Raw genomic sequence first — 18,238 nt, 5'->3', positions numbered from 1 at the left:
ACTAACCTTGGCAATTTTGCTTGTCTTGCGAAATAACTAACGTATAGCCTGAAAAGCAGGAACAGGAGTATGTGCCCACTATATTAATGCAACGGCCATTACTCCCACATGGGTCTGCTTCACACTCATTTATATCTGCAGATAAAAAATGTGTGATATCACTGACAAGTAGATCCGGTGACAGGGAAAACAGAACAAAGTCAGGGATTCATGGTATAAAATTAGCATAATTTTCCAAACAGTGCAGATCCAGGTATATGTTGACATTTTTTTATTTGTTCACTAAATGTGGATATAACTAGCAATGTTAACATTGAGAATCTAAACCTAATTGCCCCTGGGTCAACCACACTGGAGTCATATGTAGGGCAGACCTAAAGAATGGTAGATTTATTTCCCCAAAGGACATTGGTGATGGGATTTTCATGACAATCCTGTAGTTTTGCAGTTATTATAAAAAAGGTTTTCTTTTGCATTTCAGATATATTTATTCACTTGAATTTGAATTATCCAGCTGGCATGGTTGAAATGCTCCTGGATCAATTGTCTAGAACTGATTGTTAGTCCTGTAACATAACCAATGACATACTATAACCTACTATTGCCCAAAAATTCTGAAAAAGTGAATTACATTTCTTTTCTCTTCCAAGATTTGATGGGATGGATTTGCATGTACTTTAATATTTCCTGACTTTTTATTTGTTTCTATTATTGGCTTTCCAAACAACCACTAAATTAAATCTAATAAGATAAACTTCAATTGTAGTATTGATATAAAACATATATTTGTAAAAATATTTCTTAGGCCCTTGTGTAAACTGGAGCAAAACAGGAAAATATCGTTATGTAATTATTAACCATCAACATTTGGTCAATCACAAATCTTGTATTTGCTCTTTTGCATTAGGGATTATCTCGGTATTATACAAGTCTATTGAGACCATATTATATTTTCAGGAATCCAAAGAATATAGACCACCTGTAACTGAGCCCCTTTGTTGCGTATGTCTATGCTAAGCTGAACCGTCCAAAGTTTCTGATGACACAGAAACATTTTGCATTGTAAACAGTTTAAATGGCAGCATTAAATTAAAATGAATAGTTCATAGATCAAGCAAATGAGGATATAGATTTCATTTAATGCCAACTATGGTTCATCTTATCCTAAGAACAGAACAAAGTGCTTTCTAGACAAGTTTTCTCGATATTTGGGGAATTAATAGGATGGATTAAGAGACACCATTTTGAGTGTTTATAGAGTGTTTAGGTCTAAGAGGCTTAGTTTAAAAATTAGAGTTCGACCTTTCTAGGAGCTGAGGTCTGTCACTTGACCCTTCATGACTGCTCTGAATGAGAGGGTGGTAGAAACTGGAAGTATCTCCTGCAAATGACAACTGTTGCTCAGTCAATATAAAATGTGAAGCTGCTGAGACTGCTCTTAATCAAAGATAGTAAGGGGTGTGGAAAAAGGATATATGGAGATTTCCACAGAATAATCATAACATTTAATGGAGAAATAGGCCAAAGATGCTAAAAAGCATGTAAGGTTCTATTTCCTTTTGTCAGCATCGCAGCACGAATAAAACCTCACCTTTTAATTGGGCATAACAATGAAATCAGTAATTTTAGATAGCCACTGTTACCTCTATTCTTCATAATATAATAATATTTATGATAATAATATAATAAGAATATTCCACAATTGCGTTATGTTTTATCCACTCGTAATTATATTTAGATACCGGCAACGATTTTAGAAAGTGATTATAATTGGTAATATAGGAACACATTTTTTAGATTACCTAGACAGTCAGTTCCTTGTCGGTTCAATACAAATCCTGTCAAACAAATGCACCGATAATCACCCGCTGTATTTTCACATTGGCCATAACTGCAGAGCTGTGGGATTTCCCTGCATTCATTAATATCTGCCAAACAAATCATTCAGTTTTATACATGAATAACAAATATTCAGCTCAATTTCATACTAACCCATGCCCCAGAGTCTCTTGTGCAAACTGGGTGGTACAACGCTGCCTTAGGCATCCTGTACTATTGAATTTCCTGTATTAGCAACACAGAGAGTTTGTGGGACCTCCCCCAATTCCTCGTGAAAAATTATATTAAACAATAATTTTCCAATGATCCTTCCATTCAATAGGTACACGTGTAGAAAATAAGGAATATTTCTAATATTATCAGTTGGAATTGTGCAAATCATTTATGAATTTAAATTATTAACCACATATGATCAATATTGTATATCTAGATCACTGTCAAAGCATCCCAGTTGTTATATTTAGCACACCATAAACCCAGCTCAAAATCATTCTATGTACATAAAAGATCAGTTATTGCACATTTCTTACCTACACACTTCTTTTGCTGATTATCCAGCTGATAACCTGTGTCACAGTTACATGTGTATCCAACTTGCCGATTGATGCAAAGTCCTGGACCACAAACATTCGGTGAGGCTTCACATATATTTATATCTGCAAATTTGAAAACAAAATAGTATAAACATAATTTCTATCTAAGTCTATTATCACTTTGTTTTTATTGTTAATGAAGTTGATAGTAGAATCTCTAATGAAATATTTCCTTTGCTTTAAACTGCACATATAATTTATCCTAAATATATTATGATAGTTTGCAATATTATCACCTAATTTGGAAAGTTGTCTGGCACAATATATTGAAGACCATTAAAAACCAGACATTATCTGACAATGTTAGAAACTTACAGCTTTTTTTAGCAGTTAACAGCAAAAGAATGTCACCAAGCTTGTCTGGAGTCTATGTTGTCTGGAGTACTAATTTCTCCAAATATTTTGTTTGTAAGTATTCTTCTAACATATTATTACACATCATGTTGATAGTAAATGACATACAAATGTATCTTAATAGATCAGCATTATAAATAATCTTATGGTTTACCTATGTGATGGATTCTGGGGGTGATAATTTTTTAGCTTAGTTTAGTTTTTGTTTATTGTCATGTGTACCGAGGTACAGTGAATAGCTTTTTGTTGCATGCTAATCAGTCATTGGAAAAACTATACATTATTACAATCGAGCCATCCACAGTGTACTGTTACATGATAAAGGGAATAACATTTAGTGCAAGACAAAGTCCAGTAAAGTTCGATTAAAGATATTCCGATGGTCTTCAATGAGGTAGATTGTAGCTAAGGACCGCTCTCTAGTTGTTGATAGGATGGTTCAGTTGCCATCCAAATTTTAAAGTATTTAAGAGAAATCTAACATGCTAGAGTAGTTGATTGGAGAAATAAAAATAGAAAATGCAATTGTCAGGAGATTAGGCAGAAACTGCACAGGGAAAATGAGAATTACTGCTTCTTGTTGACGACAATCTGGAATATTCTGATATAGTTAGGTACAAGTATCAGATTTTCAGTTGCCTGGAATGCATACTAGAGCTGTAGTTTGTGTACAGCAGAGGGCCAAAGGAACAACAAAAGATAGTGTGCTGAACTGATGTCATGTGTTGTCTGATTAGAGACTGCTTGAACTGTTCTCCAACTGGACGTCAAAATACAATTGAGAGCAACATTAGGCTGTTTAGTCCCTTGAGCTTGTTCAATATAACATAAAAAGTTTCTATGTCATATCCCTTCCTGACAAACCTGTTATCATTGCCCATTTCATGACTCTGCACCATAATTTTATCCTTTCTGTTTAAATTTATGAACATCCCATCATCAGAGCTCAACCCCCTAATATTGAGTTTAAAGCCTTACCTACAAGCCTAGTTATTGAAGTCGCTGAGGTACTAGTTTTGCCTAACTCGAGTGAAGTCCTTCTCAACAGATCAGCTCTCTCTTTCCCCAGTACTGGTGTCAGTACAACATCTGCAGCAGTTACACCGAGCTGCCTCTTTATTTGCCGTCAGATCTGGACATGTGACATTTAAATTCTCTGGATAAATTTGGGTGTGTAAATGTTCTTCTGTATTGGAAATAATTGGATGAATAGTCCTGCCGTATCATTCTGACTGGCAGAACATTTTTAATTTCTACATACAAGAATGCATGCCACTGGGCTTTGGTTTAAAGAGTTCATAATTTATCTTATGAAAATTGTAAAATGCCCAGCTGCCAAAACATTCTTCAAAAATATAGCAGATTTTGTTAAAAAAATAATTCCCAGAGCACACATATACTCCTCTTCTGTACATATATAATTTGTCACAAAGGTTCTAGTTCTTCTTGTAGTTTTCAACATGTGATTAAGAAATTGTGGAATACATCTCTTCTAATTCTGAAAGCATTCCAGGTATATTGTTTTGTACTGTATATATGACCTCACATGGTCACACATGTGACCAGTCATATTTGACCTTTGACCCTAAACAAACATTGTCAGCATCTATCTTATTAAAAGTCAGATCTTGTGTATGAATTAATATATATGTATGTATCTGTGATTTCGCTGATTACGGCAAAACGGTAAACCGTAGCGCCACGATTTTCGCGCCGCCTTAATCTCCACGCGGACAGCTGCTGGAAAATGGGTTTTTAATTTAATTCGGTCGCATATTTTTTAAGTTACAGAGGTTTTAAAGCGCTGCCCCCCCTGATTTGTTGAAGGTTTTTAGGGGGGCGCTGTGGTGCGGCTGTGCTCAGTACGCATGCGCGGCATCTCCTCACTTGTACATATATTTCACTGATACGTGATTACGGCAAAACGGTCAACCGTAGCGCCACAATTTTTGCACCGCCTAATCACACCGCTGGACGCTTGCCAAAAATGATTTTTTTATTTAATTCGGTCGTTTATGTTTTAAGTTACAGAGGTTTAAAAGTCAAGACTTTTTTTCTCTCAGTTATTTCGTCTGATTTCGGCAAAAACGGTGAACCGTAGCGTCACGGTTTTTGCACCCCCTTAATCACCACGCTGAACGCTGCTGGAAAATGATTTTTTTATTTGATTCGGTCGTGTATTTTTTAAGTTACAGAGGTTTTAGTAAAAAAAAAAAATTCCAGCCGCTTTTTCAATTGCCTTCAGCGTCTGACGTCAAAATGCCCATGTGACAAGAGCTCGTGCAAACCCCCTCCTACTGATTTATTGAAGGCTTTCAGCGTGGTGCATCTGTGCGTATGGGCTCCCCTCTCATCTCTCCCCTTGCTTCTCTCCTCTCTCCCACACCCGGGAGACCCTCTCCCCGCTATCCCCCCCCCCCCGGACCTTTCACTGATGCGCTCCCCACCCCCGACCTTTCACTGATGCGCTCCCCGCAACCCCCCCCCCCCCCTGAACCTGTTGGTGCTGGGGGCAAGAGAGAGTAGGGGAAAGGGGTGTGCTGGGGAAAGGGGGGGGGGTGGGGGAGAGTAAGAGTGTGTCTGGGGGAGAGAGAATGGTGGTGGGGTCTGAGAATGGGGACTGGGAAAGAGGGGTACTAGGAAAAGGGGAGGTCGTGGGGAAAGGGGGGTGTGGGGAGAATAAGATTGGGGTTGGGGGAGGAGAGAATGGGGGGTGTGGGAATGGGCCCAACGGGCCCTCTTCGCTAGTAACATATAAAAATGTCACTTGATGAACTTTGACATATATAAGTCATATATACAGTACAAAACAAAAATATATCTATAATGCTTTCAGAATTAGAGGAAATATTCCACAATTTTTCACATTTTTTGGTCACACACGTGACTAAGAATGGCCCTTTATATGTTTATTAAAAATGATCAAAATCTTATCATTAAACAATTTTATCCATCAATTTAGTAACATCAGCTGTGAATGAAATTTGACATTGATCTCCTATTTCTAGTGTAGATCTAAATTCCTTTTGCATCACTTTGCATCACAATTCATGGTATAATTATGAAAAATATTTTCAGTCCAGTGAGCAGAACCTGCATCTACTTTAAAGTTTCATTTTGCAATTGCTTTCATATTTGCTTTAATTCCCTTTTCAAACCCTTGATTGCTTCATCAGTCTCAATTGTCCTCCTGATTTAAATGATTTTTCTAAGACTGATTGATTAATTGATTGACTGATGGCCAGTAAAAAGAACAATTGATTGGTTAAATAAGTTTTCATGTTATTTTCTTATATTCGTAGCTCTTAAAACGACACATTAATATTATTATTTTAATTTAATATTATCTTGAGATATCCAGCTGTATTATTTTGTTTTTGCATTATCTCAGTACGGCCTTCCAAGTATTAACTGCAATCTTCTAGATCAGATTTAACTGCACAGTTGCAATTATTAACCTGTGCAATAATTATTAATAAAATATACTGAAACATTAAAACTGGCTGTAAAAAAACAGCACAGATTATTTATTTGGACATGATCTGCACTATTTAATTGGATCTTTGCGGTTACTTTTAACAAGATTATAAACATGAAATATTGATCACTTTTTTCATACCTATCAGATAAACATCAAGTACTGGGAATTACAGATTCCACTGCAAATTTGGTTTTATATTCACATGCTCAAAGAAATAAATAAAATTTGTCAAAACAACCTGAACTCTGTTCTATTTAACTGCAGATATTTTAAATGTCCATTGTTTGCTCCCTAAGTTAAAACAGTGAAAATCATGACTATGATAGCTTTATATAAATAGCCTCTGACTCTTTCAGACAGATTTTTGTCCTTTGAAATAAATCCACAAATCAAACAATAATTTAACATCATATTATATAGGCATCCTTTGAAGACAAGTTCTTTTTAAAATACTGATACTTATTGTGTCAGCAAAAGAAACCTTTAAGAAGAACAAATATATTCTCAATTAGTTTTAGCATTAGTCTATCTTGATGATAATACATGATTTTTTTAACCCACATCCATTACTTATTATTCTGCCGTGAGCACTAGTTTAATTGGAAGAATAATGAACGCATTGTAAAATTAAAAGGCTTAACCAAAGTAAGATGAATTGTCATAGAGAAATTAAAAGAAAATTTACAGCTTATCTGCATCAGCTTCAACGGTTGCTTCCTTCTTAATCTACAAGTACAATCATTTTTTTCCCCCCCAGAGAATGAAGTTTGGAGATATTAGATATCACAACACTATATATGTCAACAGGGGCTTTCTCCATTCTGTTCCTTAATGGGTCACCTAATTCTTACAGTTTTTTTAAGACAGTCCCTGATATGCCTCCTTTCTGTTTAATTAAACTATTTTTTTGATTCACAGCATGATGTTTCAATGTGTTTATGGGTCAATATTGGATACAATAGTGGAAGTAATCATCGGTTGCTTTCTGTAGTTTTATCAGGTCAATCACATTATTTTATTTTCCCGAACACTGTTTGTTAATCACATTTCCAGAACCAAATTAGTACTCCACAAGAGACTGCAAATGCTGGAATCTTGAACAAAAAGAATAGACTGCTGGAGGAACTCACTGAATCAGGCAATATCTGTGCACAGAAATAAAGAAGGATCCCGACCCAAAATGTCGTCTGACCATTCCTCTGCACAGATGCTGCCTGACCTGTGAGTTTCTTCAGCAGTTTGATTTTTGTTCACCAATATTCTTATTCTTCCACCTGCCAAGTCATGTGCTTGCTGAATGAAACAATATGTACTCAAATTAGCTTCTCATACAGTCTTACTGGAGGGTACTTCTCAACTAGGTCATTGAAGCCCAGATACAATTTTGACCTATAAGCATGGGGAAGTCTGACAGCAAACAGATGGGACCAGAAAAGGTAGGTAAAAAGAATAGACTAGCTTCCCAATGTGTATGTGGGAGAACCACAGTGAGTTAGTTAGCATCTGTGGAAAGGGAAACAATGGTTTAGGATTGACCTTCATCGGAACAGTAAGATCTCAGACCCAAAAGATTGACCGTTTTGCCGTCAGTCTGATCTGCTGTTTTTCCACCATTTTCTGTTTTTATTTCAGACTTTATGGCATTTGCAGTTATTTTAGCTTACATTTTGAAAATTGCCGACTGCATTTATTCTGATATAGTTACTGCAAATGAAATACTTCTTGCATTGTACTTATGCAATCTTTGAAATGACCATGATATTGTTTCTGACAAAAGTATCCAAAATGCAAGTTAGGCAATTAAAATTACCATAAATCTCTTCTGTGAGTACTGAAGTCACCTGTTCACCAGTAGATTCAGGGACAATTTGTACGAGTATAGCTGGGCTTGTCTTCACTGCTACTTCCGCTAATGGAAAGAAAGTAATATTTGTTCATCTATAAAGATGTTTCATTTTTGATAAAAATATAACTACATTTGCAAGCAGCCTTTAATTAAAATTTGTTATTTGTTATTTTATTAATTTTGTTAATTAATATTTTTTATTTATATTAAAACTTCTCAGAAACTTCCTTCTGCATAAATGCATGCCAGTTTCCTTCAAAATCCAATTGTAAAGGTAATGTGCATTCTATTCCGCCATGTTCTTCAACAGCATCTACCACAGCAGGAGGTGCATACAAAACAAAGTTTCTCACTTTGTGAGCTTCTACCTCAGTACAACTTGACAATAATAAACCTAAACCTAAAAAAAATGCCCCATGTATAAAAAGAGTTTCCAATGTTTAAGAAAACTGGAACATTAGATGATGCCACCCTATTCACTGGTACTAAACATATTATATAGTAATGTAAGCATAATGTAACTATTTCAATATTCATTCAACTTAAGATAAAATAACTAACTTTAAGGTAGAGTGCATGTTATCACTATTATATGTTGCATTAGTACTATGGAAGAATGATGAATGTCAGGACAAATGTCAGTTTCTAACAAAAAAGTTAAAATAATTAACACAGAAATCTTTTCTATGTCTGAATAAATCCATTAATTAAAGTTATATTAATTAAATAAATTATGGCTCAATTAGGAGCCAAACTATCCTCAATGAACTGATCTCAGCATGGGTAGCACTCCTGTTTATGATCAGTGACCAGTGTATAAAATGCACAAGACTTTATTACAAGACTGATTCTATCAAGCCTCAACAATGACGGGGCCCAACACAGAAGTAATACCTGTCAGGCACACGTGCAAACACAGTCATCCAGGAGTGGTGAGTGGATGATTCATTTTGACTTCCTGAGATTCCTACTTTTACAGCAGCCATTCATAGAGCACAGAAACAGGCTTACCTCCTCTGGCTGCATGTTCGATATACCCACCACTCTCTGAGTGAGAAAGTTGCCCCTCAGGATTGTATTAAACCTTGTCCCTCTCACCTTAAACATATGTCCTCTTGTTTTTGATTCCCCTCCCCTATGTAAAAGACTGTGCATTCACCCCATCTATTCTCCTCATAGTTTTACAGACCCCCATTAGATCAGTCCTCAGCCCCCTGTGCTCTAAGGAATAAAGACCTAGCCTGCCTAACCTCTCCCTAAAGCTCAGGCCTTCAAGTCCTGGTAACATCCATATAAATCTTCTCTGCAATCTCTCATAATTTAGGCATTATACATGCCAAAATGTTCTACATATCTTGCTTCATTTGCTGAGCAGTTGAATGGTATTAAACATTATATGATCATCAGCAAACATCTCACTTATGATCCTGATGCACACAACTATTGTAGCATTCTTCCGTACATTTAAAAATCAGAGCGTTGAAATTCTATATAAATGCAAAAAGCAGATATTTTTTACTGTTGGTTGATTTCCTTCAACTAAAGGAACACAACTTAGAAAGCAACAAACATTTCTTTAAGTCAAAGGGTCATCCTTAAAAGGAAAACAAATAATTTACAAACTATATGAATTCTAGCAACAATTTTCAAAGTATAATAAGGGTACTAAAATAATGAATCAGAATAAAAATGCATGTAATAACTAGAACCATTTTGTGGAACTTTGAGTACTGATGGAGGAGGGAAGCGATGCAAAGCTCCCTTAGGTGGGCATGAAATAAATCATAGTTTGCAAAGAATGAAGAAAAGAATGCCTGAATACCATGAGTTTCTAAATGGCAGTGGCTGACAGAGGAGTGTCAGTTTCGACAAAGTCTGAGGATTGTGTGGATATGACATCTTTGGAAAGGCTGAGCATGTGGACTGACCAAGGTCTGCAGTGTCATGGAGCAGTGGAGGATATCAACAACATATCTATACCATGCCGACCCCTGCAATGTTGTGGTCAGGGCATTAGCCTTTAAGGCCAAGATAAGACTACACAATTATGAAGTTTGAAACGTGAAAGATACAAGATGGCATGGAAACATGGCAACTCTTTGTACAGTCTGTCTGTCTAATCATCTACTATTCCTACACTACAATTGTAGCAATTGTACTTGGGTATGATTGTGCTTATGTACAGTATAATTTGCTGAACTGTATGCAAAAGAATTTCACTGTGCCTGGGTATGTGACAATAAAGAACCATTGAACCATTCCTGTGCATGTGATTGATAAGCTCTATCTTTGCATAAAGAGATTGCATATGGAGCCATCAATGTAAAATGTTGAACATAAGTACTCTAAAATTAAAATTTTGTTCTATTGATAAGAACATGAACAACTGAAAACTATTGTCAATATCCAATAAATGGCCTCAAGCATAAGTGAATTAAAAGATTCCCAAAGTAAAATAAAATTTCTCATTCTCACATCCTTAGATTTAAAGAGATAGTAACACAATTCTTCAAGAGGTTTAGCCATTAGCAGAAGACCAAATTATGACTTTCCATGGAACTTATTAATCTTCAACATGTTACAATTCAAATATATAAATGTAAATGTAGTGGAACTATTTATATAAACATACAAACTAAATTGTTAACTAACCTGGATCATTGGCAACACTTGGAGCATGGGTTGTGACAAAAGGCTTAGGCTGTTTTAAACAAAAAGAAACAATTCATTGAATTGCCCACATACAATGATTGTGAATTAAATTTTAAGTTTGGTTTCAGTTTTGGGTTCAGAGCCTAAATTGAGGCTCACTGATGCCTAAGATGAATTTCAAATCCCTTGACTAACGAGGCATAAAACACTAATTCATTCATTTGGAACTGTTAAAAAACATTATGCTAGAAATTTTCTTTGTCTCAAAATTGTTTAATGTGCCATGCATACAAATTTGGGTAGTTAAATGGTGATGAACTTCAACAAATTTGATTCAGAATTTGAAAAATTAACTCTGCCTCTCACTTGTGTTGTGTTGCAGTGGAATCACAGGAGTGGTCAGGACTTCAAAAGGCATGTTTAGAACATGGGGTAGGGAGCCAGCCTTGATCCCTATTCCATTCCTTTATTCCATTGGAGTTCAACACAGCATGACTGTGATAAAAATGAATGTTGGTGCTTTTTTTTGCATTGCAAACATACTGCCACTATTGTTTTGCAATTTTAATGGCTCAAATTGGGAACTATATTTAAAAAGTTAACGATATGAATGAAATTAACATGAAAATCCACATTGCTCTTCAACATGACCCTGATTGCAATGAATTTCGTGGCCATAACCATAAAACTAAAAGAGTAATCTCAAAATGACAAATTATGATTAAAAATAAACTAAAAGTAACAAATAATTATTCAATTACATTTTTATAATTTAAGTCATGTAACCATACTTACAGTTTTTATTGAAGTATCGTCTGCAAAAAAAAGTTGCAGAGATTACACATTTATAATTACTGTACTGTAATGAAGAATATACTACTTGAATTGGTTATGAAAATTTTAAACTAATTTTCAGGTCTCCACATGCAGGCACAGGGCTGCATCAACCCATTTTGGACAGTGACTTCATAGCATTGATCTCCGGATGAGTTATTGGATTGATTCATCGTCAAACAGAATACCATTAAAAATGCAAATGCGCCCTCTCATTTTGGACTTCAGAGGGTATATTCAATGTCATTCAACAACCTAGCCAAAAAGGATGTAAAGTTTTTGTTTCTAGGATGAATGTAAGCAGAAAAGCCCTATGAAATTCCGTAAAACTAACATGGTCAGCTAGACTGGACCAGCCTATATGCTAACCAATACAATTCTTAAATAACTTAATTTGGGACATCCTGAAAATAAGAGATTATATACCATGTAAAATTATTTGTTCTTGGACATAGAGTAGTGGTTAAAATGGGTTTTTCATGAAGTAGATTAGAAACCTGGAAAATCTGACAAATATGCAGTGATTGACTGAAGGGATATAAAAGAAAATGGAAATAGATTTGAAATGTGAAAATCTCTGTTCCCAAGTTAAAGTCTTAAATTGAGGCAAGTTTGATGGTATTAGATAGGAGCTTATAAAAGTTGATTCCAGCAAGGTGTTTGCAGGCAAACGGATGTCTGGAAAGTGGGATGCGTTTAAAAATGTGATGGTAAGAGTTCAAGGTATGCATGTTCCTGTCAGAGAGCAAGGGCAAATTAGGAATAGTTAAAGTAGCAGAGCAGGTAGAACTGCTGTCCCTTAATAACAGAGATCCTAATTCGATCCTGACCTCAAGTGCTGTCTGTGTGGTTTATGCGTTCTCCCTGTGACTGCATGGGATTCCTCGGGTGTTATGGTTTTCTCTTATCCCAAAGATATAAGGTTTTGCAGGCCCTTTCATGCTGTATCTTTCATACAATCAATCAATCAACCGACCAACCTTGGATGATGAGAAGTATTGAGGCTCTGCTCAAGAGAGAGGAGGCCTGGGTCAGAGATAGGCAGCTGAGATCAAGTGCAACCCTGGAGCAATACACGGGATTGAGAAGTGTACATAGGAAGAACATTTGGAGGATAAAAGGAGGGCAGGAGATAGATCTGGAAGATAAGATTAAGGAGAATCCAAAGAGATTTTATAAGTACATTAAGAGGAAAAGGGTAAATAGAGAGAAAACAGGACCCAACAAACACCAAAGTGGTAATGTATGAGTAAAGTAATGGCATTGTCTTGAGGACATTCTGTATTACAGTTGACGTGCTGCACATCCAAAGAATTTTGAAAGTAGATAAATCTCCTGGGCCTAATCAGATATAGCCGAGGACAATAGGATGCTAGAGAAGAAATTGCAGGAGTCCTGGCTGAGATATATGAATTATCAGTAGACACAGGTGAGGTGCCAGAAGACTAGAGGCTAATTAATGTTGTACCTCTATTTAAGAAGAGTTGCCAAGAAAAGCTTGGGAACTACTATGGATTGTCTTCAAGACGTCTCCATTAACTATCTCAAATTCCCCAGTATTTATGACTTACGCCACATTAAAAACAAATACTCATTCATGACCTTAGTCATTTCTTGCAGTGCCACAGAGATGATCGCTTTGGTTTCTGAGGGACCCTATTCTCTCTAGTTACCCGGATTCCTTTAATGTTCTTAAAAAATCTCTTAGGATTTTCCTCAATATTATCCCAGCTGCTAATACCTGTCCCATTCCTCCTCCTTTTTCCTGACCATAGCCTCAATTTCTTGCATCATCCAAACTTCCTTCCTTCTAGCTGCCTTGCCCTACACTTTAAGAGGAACATGCATGAACTCTTGTCATCACCCTCATAAATGCATTCCACTTTCTGGGCGTTAGTTTGCCTACAACTAACCTACTCCAATCAACTTTAGCAAGTTCCTGTCTAATACCATCGTAGTTGCTCTTTCCCCAATTCAGAATTTTAACTTGTGGGCCCATTCTGTTTTTATCCATACTTTTTTAAAGCTAATAGGTCAATGGTTGCTGGTGCCAAAAGGCTTACCCATTGGCACTTCAGTTGCTTACCTTTCCCAATTTCCTAAGTGTAGATCAAGCTTTGCCCGCTCCTTTGTAAGACTCTCTACATATTACCTGAGGACATTTTCCTGAACACATTTGTCCAATTCCATCCTGTCTATGCTCTTGTCACATTGACAGTCCCAGTCTATATATTGGGAAAGTTAAAATCTCCTACTATGACAACCCTATTAGTCTAATATGATTGATGTTCCTTTAGAAGCTGGACAAATCAATTATCTATTAGCAAAATTTGTTTATCAAATCTTAGCTCTTCTACAGAAAGGATCCGATAATTTCAAATTTACTGGAGAGGACATTAGACCAAATAATCCCTGACAGGTGCAAATGACCAGCCATGTACTGCAATGTGTCTAATATTGGTAAAGCCAGGTGATTGAAGATTTGAATAATTGTAGCATTGAAGAAAAGTGATTACAGTCCAACAACATAGTTGTTATAATTTAAATCCAGAGATAGCTGCACACCGAATCCCAGCATGAAGTTAGGTCCCACATAGAAAGAGAAAATCATCTCACTTTATTCCAGTCAAATTAGTACTTTGTTCCAGATTTACATTGGACATTTAGAATTGTTTCAAATCAATTGTCAATCACAATCCAAAAACTCTGCAGGGCACAGAATACAAGAAAATGCCTAAAACAATGCAAATTCATAAATGTATTTGACTTCAGAAATGACAAATCTTGCTTAATCAAACTATTAATATTATCCCCAGAAATCTCAAGTACCAAGCACAAAAGTTCTGTGTTGACTCATGTGCTTACCTCTCAAAGCAATGTAATTTCACAGGAATCTTTCTGTCTACTGCATGATACGGACCCATTTTCATTTTTGAATTACTTTGATATTAATGAGCTCATATCATCCATGACACATTTTTGATTCATTATTAATTCATGTAACATTAAATAATTGCTGTCTTTTATAAGGGCAGGATTCTACAATTTCATTTCTACTTATTAATCGTTACATGATATCTTTCAAAATTTATAAGTTTAAATATAAAGATTGGTGTCTGGGAAAAATATTTCCATGAAACAAATACCTTTGTGTCTTTACTCCAAGCACCTGGTCAGATATTTGTCCTTGTGAAGGGCTCATATTAAGAAAAAATTATAAACCACAGGCCGGCACACTGGTAAAGTATATTTTCAGAGACTAAAGCATAAAATATATGTTTGAAATGTTTGTGCTTCAAATTAAACCTAATATTTCAAAACTATTTTAGTTCAGTAAAAACATCTTTTCTTTTTCAATGAGCGAGTTTGGTATCTCGACTGAGCATGCGCAGGTCATAGGTCGCAAGGGCTAAACATTCTCACCGGCTGATCTGCTGCGTGTATACAGACCTGCGTTTCATCTATATTTTCCAGTTTGTTTCGTAGAGGTAAGAAAATACTGCTTTAAAAAATATTAATTAGGTGTATTTATGGTAAATTTGTACTCCGGTAGACACAAAATGCTGGAGTAACTTACCACACCTTCTCTGGAGAGAAGGAATGGCTGACGTTTCAGGTCGAGACCCTTCCTGTAGGGTCTCGACCTGAAACATCAGCCATTCCTTCTCTCCAAAGATGCTGCCTGTCCCGTTGAGTTACTCCAGCATTTTATGACAGGCTCAATCCTCACAGTCAGCACTGCCGTGAGAGTGGTCCCCGGGACAGGTGGGCATATACCTGTCGGGTGCCGCTCCATCAGGTTACAGGTGTTGCAATCAGAAATGCGCAGTGAGGGTGTGATTGAGGGAGCAAGACCCAGACAACCGGCTACTGGTGAACACAGCCTCTGCTGGCACCGCCATCCCCGGGAGCAGCTTGGGGCTGAAGAGGAGCGAGGTTTGTGTGGAATGAGGGTGAGTTTGTGCAGCGCCCGTGTCTACTCTGGGTGGCGGCACAAATGACATTGCCTGGGGTGGGAGGGAGCTCTGTAGCCCGCAATGAAGCACCAAGCATGGGGATTTTTTAACGTGTAACAAGGAGCTGTAGACGCTGGTTTTCACCGAAGATAGACACAAAATGCTGGAGTAACTCAGCGGGCCAAACAACATCTCTGGAGAGAAAGAATGGCTGACGTTTCAGGTCAAGACCCTTCCTGTAGGGTCTCGACCTGAAAGGTCAGCCATTCCTTCTCTCCAGAGATGCTGCCTGTCTCGGTAAGTTACTCCAGCATTTTGTGTCTATCGTACAAATTAACCATAACACACCTAATTAATCTTTTTTATAACAGTATTTTCTTACCTCTATGAAACAAAACTGGAAAATACGGATGAAACGCAGGTCTGTATACACGCAGCAGATCAGCTGGCGAGAATGTTTAGCCCTTGTGACCAATGATCTGCGCATGCTCAGTCGAGATACCGAACTCGCTCTTAGGTCCCACTCATTATTGTTCACCGATTCCTATCCTCATTACAATTCTCTATCACTATTTGCTATGTTGCGTTTTAAACATCAAAGGCAACAGCAGCAAAAAATGGTGGAGTTAAAATGTGGTATGATAGGACAGAAAAAAATCCAATGAGAAAATTAAAATCAAAAGAGTAATGGTATAAAATAAATTAGTCTATTATTTTGTAGAAAGATGTTTGATATTTGATGCAAAACAATTATATATTTTTGTTCATGTTAACATCTCATTGTAAATAATATTGATATTTACTGTGCTACTTTTAATCAATCTAGTTGAATTTCAAGTCAGTGTTAGGGAACTCAACTGCGATTTGAACAGTTTTATATATTTAACAACAGGCATTCATGATTATGGAAACATTCCTGAATGCAAAATAAAGCTCTCTCTGTCTCCCTAATAAAATGATTCTAGGTTGTCCTGACCTGATTCTGTGAAAAATCCATTATCGATGATACAAAGGGTTCTCATCTAGTTAGCCCAGTACAAATTCAAATTTCTCTGAACTCAAATACAGCACGAAGAAATTGGGGATGTTCAACCCAATCCAGTACTTACATCCTTCTAAGTTTACGTAATTTTCTTCCTTTGAAGTTAACTTAGAATCTTTGACAGTGCTCTGCTGGTTGTCAAGGTACTGTTCGAGGCTAACGTGGGAAATTTCCTCTTCTTCAGCAGGTCTCATCAAGATCTGGACATGAGACCTAGAGTAATGATAACCATGACCCGCTGGGCAGATTTCATTGAAAACAACTGAAATCAAACAAATTAATAAATGGAATGTAATTAAAAATAGCAATATGCATGATGAGAGCTGTCAAACTGTTGAAAGAATACATGCCTGAATGAAATCGGATGGTGAGAATGAGGATTATGATGATACTGTTCCTGCTATCCAAGGATTGCTTGCTTATTATGATTGTTTTTCACTGAGAATAAGTGAATACAGTGCTTATTTGCAAATTAAATGCTGTATTCCAATGCAAAACCAATATTGCAAGGCAACTACAACAATGCAAGAAATTATTATACTTTTGAAAATTAACCTCTGGTGTAATGGAAGAAAGTGCCGTAAATGGGTTCTAGATTTAAAAAATACATTGATAATATACCTGCAAGTTATTAATATTGATACTACATATTGTTATGAAACACATTATCTTTTGTATTGCTAAGATATCGAAGGAACTTTTTCACCCAGAGAGTTGTGAATTTGTGGAATTCTCTGCCACAGAGGGCAGTGGAGGCCAAATCACTGGATGGATTTAAGAGAGAGTTAGATAGAGCTCTAGGGGCTAATGGAATCAAGGGATATGGGGAGGAGGCAGGCACAGGTTATTGATTGTGAACGATCAGCCATGATCACAATGAATGGGTTGCTGGCTCGAAGGGCAGAATGGCCTCCTCCTGCACCTATTTTCTATGTCTATGTTTTTATGTAATAAACATATTTTCTCTTTTGTATTTTTTTTAATTACCTGTTAATAGACCACATCAAATTCTGTGGAACTGTCTGAGACCCATACATTCATTGGCTCTCTCCCAAAGCCTTGTTGGTACAATTCTCCAACCATATACAAGTTCATAGGTTCTAGGAGCAGAATTAGGCTATTTGGCCCATCAAGTCTACTCCTCCATTCAATCGTGGCTGATCTATCTTTCTAGATAGATTTCTTTCTCTTCTTCTTTCTTTCTCTTCCCCCCCATCCTTCTAAACTCCAGCGAGTACAGGCCCAATGCCATCAAATGCTCATCATACGTTAACCCAATCATTCCTGGGATAATTCTCGTAAACCTCCTCTGGACCCTCTTCAACACCAGTATATCATTCCTCAGATATGGGGCCCAAAACTGCTCACAATACTCCAACTGTAGTCTGACCAATGTCTTATAAAGCCTCAACATTACACCTCTGTTTTTATATACAAGTCCTCTTGAAATAAATGCTAGCATTGCATTCACCTTCCTTACCATTTTATCAAGGTGTAACCAGATGTACAGGGTTTATCCCTTCTCCTCAAGAACTGTTTTTAACTGCTGAGGTGAGAAAGGGGTAAATCTAAGCAGGCCCCATTTCCCACTGCATCATGGTCTAATGTAATCATTTTTTAGTAACACAAGTCCTATCATAC

At 36.7% G+C, this 18,238-nt stretch overlaps 1 protein-coding gene across 4 annotated transcripts in view; it reads right to left on the bottom strand.

Annotated features, from left to right (window-relative positions):
- The window catches only part of LOC144597455 (latent-transforming growth factor beta-binding protein 2-like), a 172,173-nt gene that overhangs the window by 49,935 nt on the left and 104,000 nt on the right, over positions 1-18,238 (bottom strand). For 3 of the 4 annotated variants that reach the window (XM_078406876.1, XM_078406877.1, XM_078406879.1), the window contains 7 exons: positions 16,665-16,859; positions 11,561-11,580; positions 10,766-10,814; positions 8,078-8,176; positions 2,370-2,495; positions 1,803-1,928; positions 7-135 (listed from right to left, as the gene is read on the bottom strand). In XM_078406876.1, coding sequence (XP_078263002.1) covers positions 7-135; positions 1,803-1,928; positions 2,370-2,495; positions 8,078-8,176; positions 10,766-10,814; positions 11,561-11,580; positions 16,665-16,859 — 744 coding nt within the window. The remainder of the gene's footprint in view (positions 1-6; positions 136-1,802; positions 1,929-2,369; positions 2,496-8,077; positions 8,177-10,765; positions 10,815-11,560; positions 11,581-16,664; positions 16,860-18,238) is intronic. The other variant, XM_078406878.1, reaches the window with a different exon arrangement.

The sequence above is a fragment of the Rhinoraja longicauda genome, chromosome 10 (genome assembly GCF_053455715.1).
Source record: "Rhinoraja longicauda isolate Sanriku21f chromosome 10, sRhiLon1.1, whole genome shotgun sequence".
Lineage (NCBI taxonomy): Eukaryota > Metazoa > Chordata > Chondrichthyes > Rajiformes > Arhynchobatidae > Rhinoraja > Rhinoraja longicauda.
The sequence above is the reverse complement of the archived record's forward strand: the minus strand, read 5'-3'. Positions and strand labels throughout refer to the sequence as shown.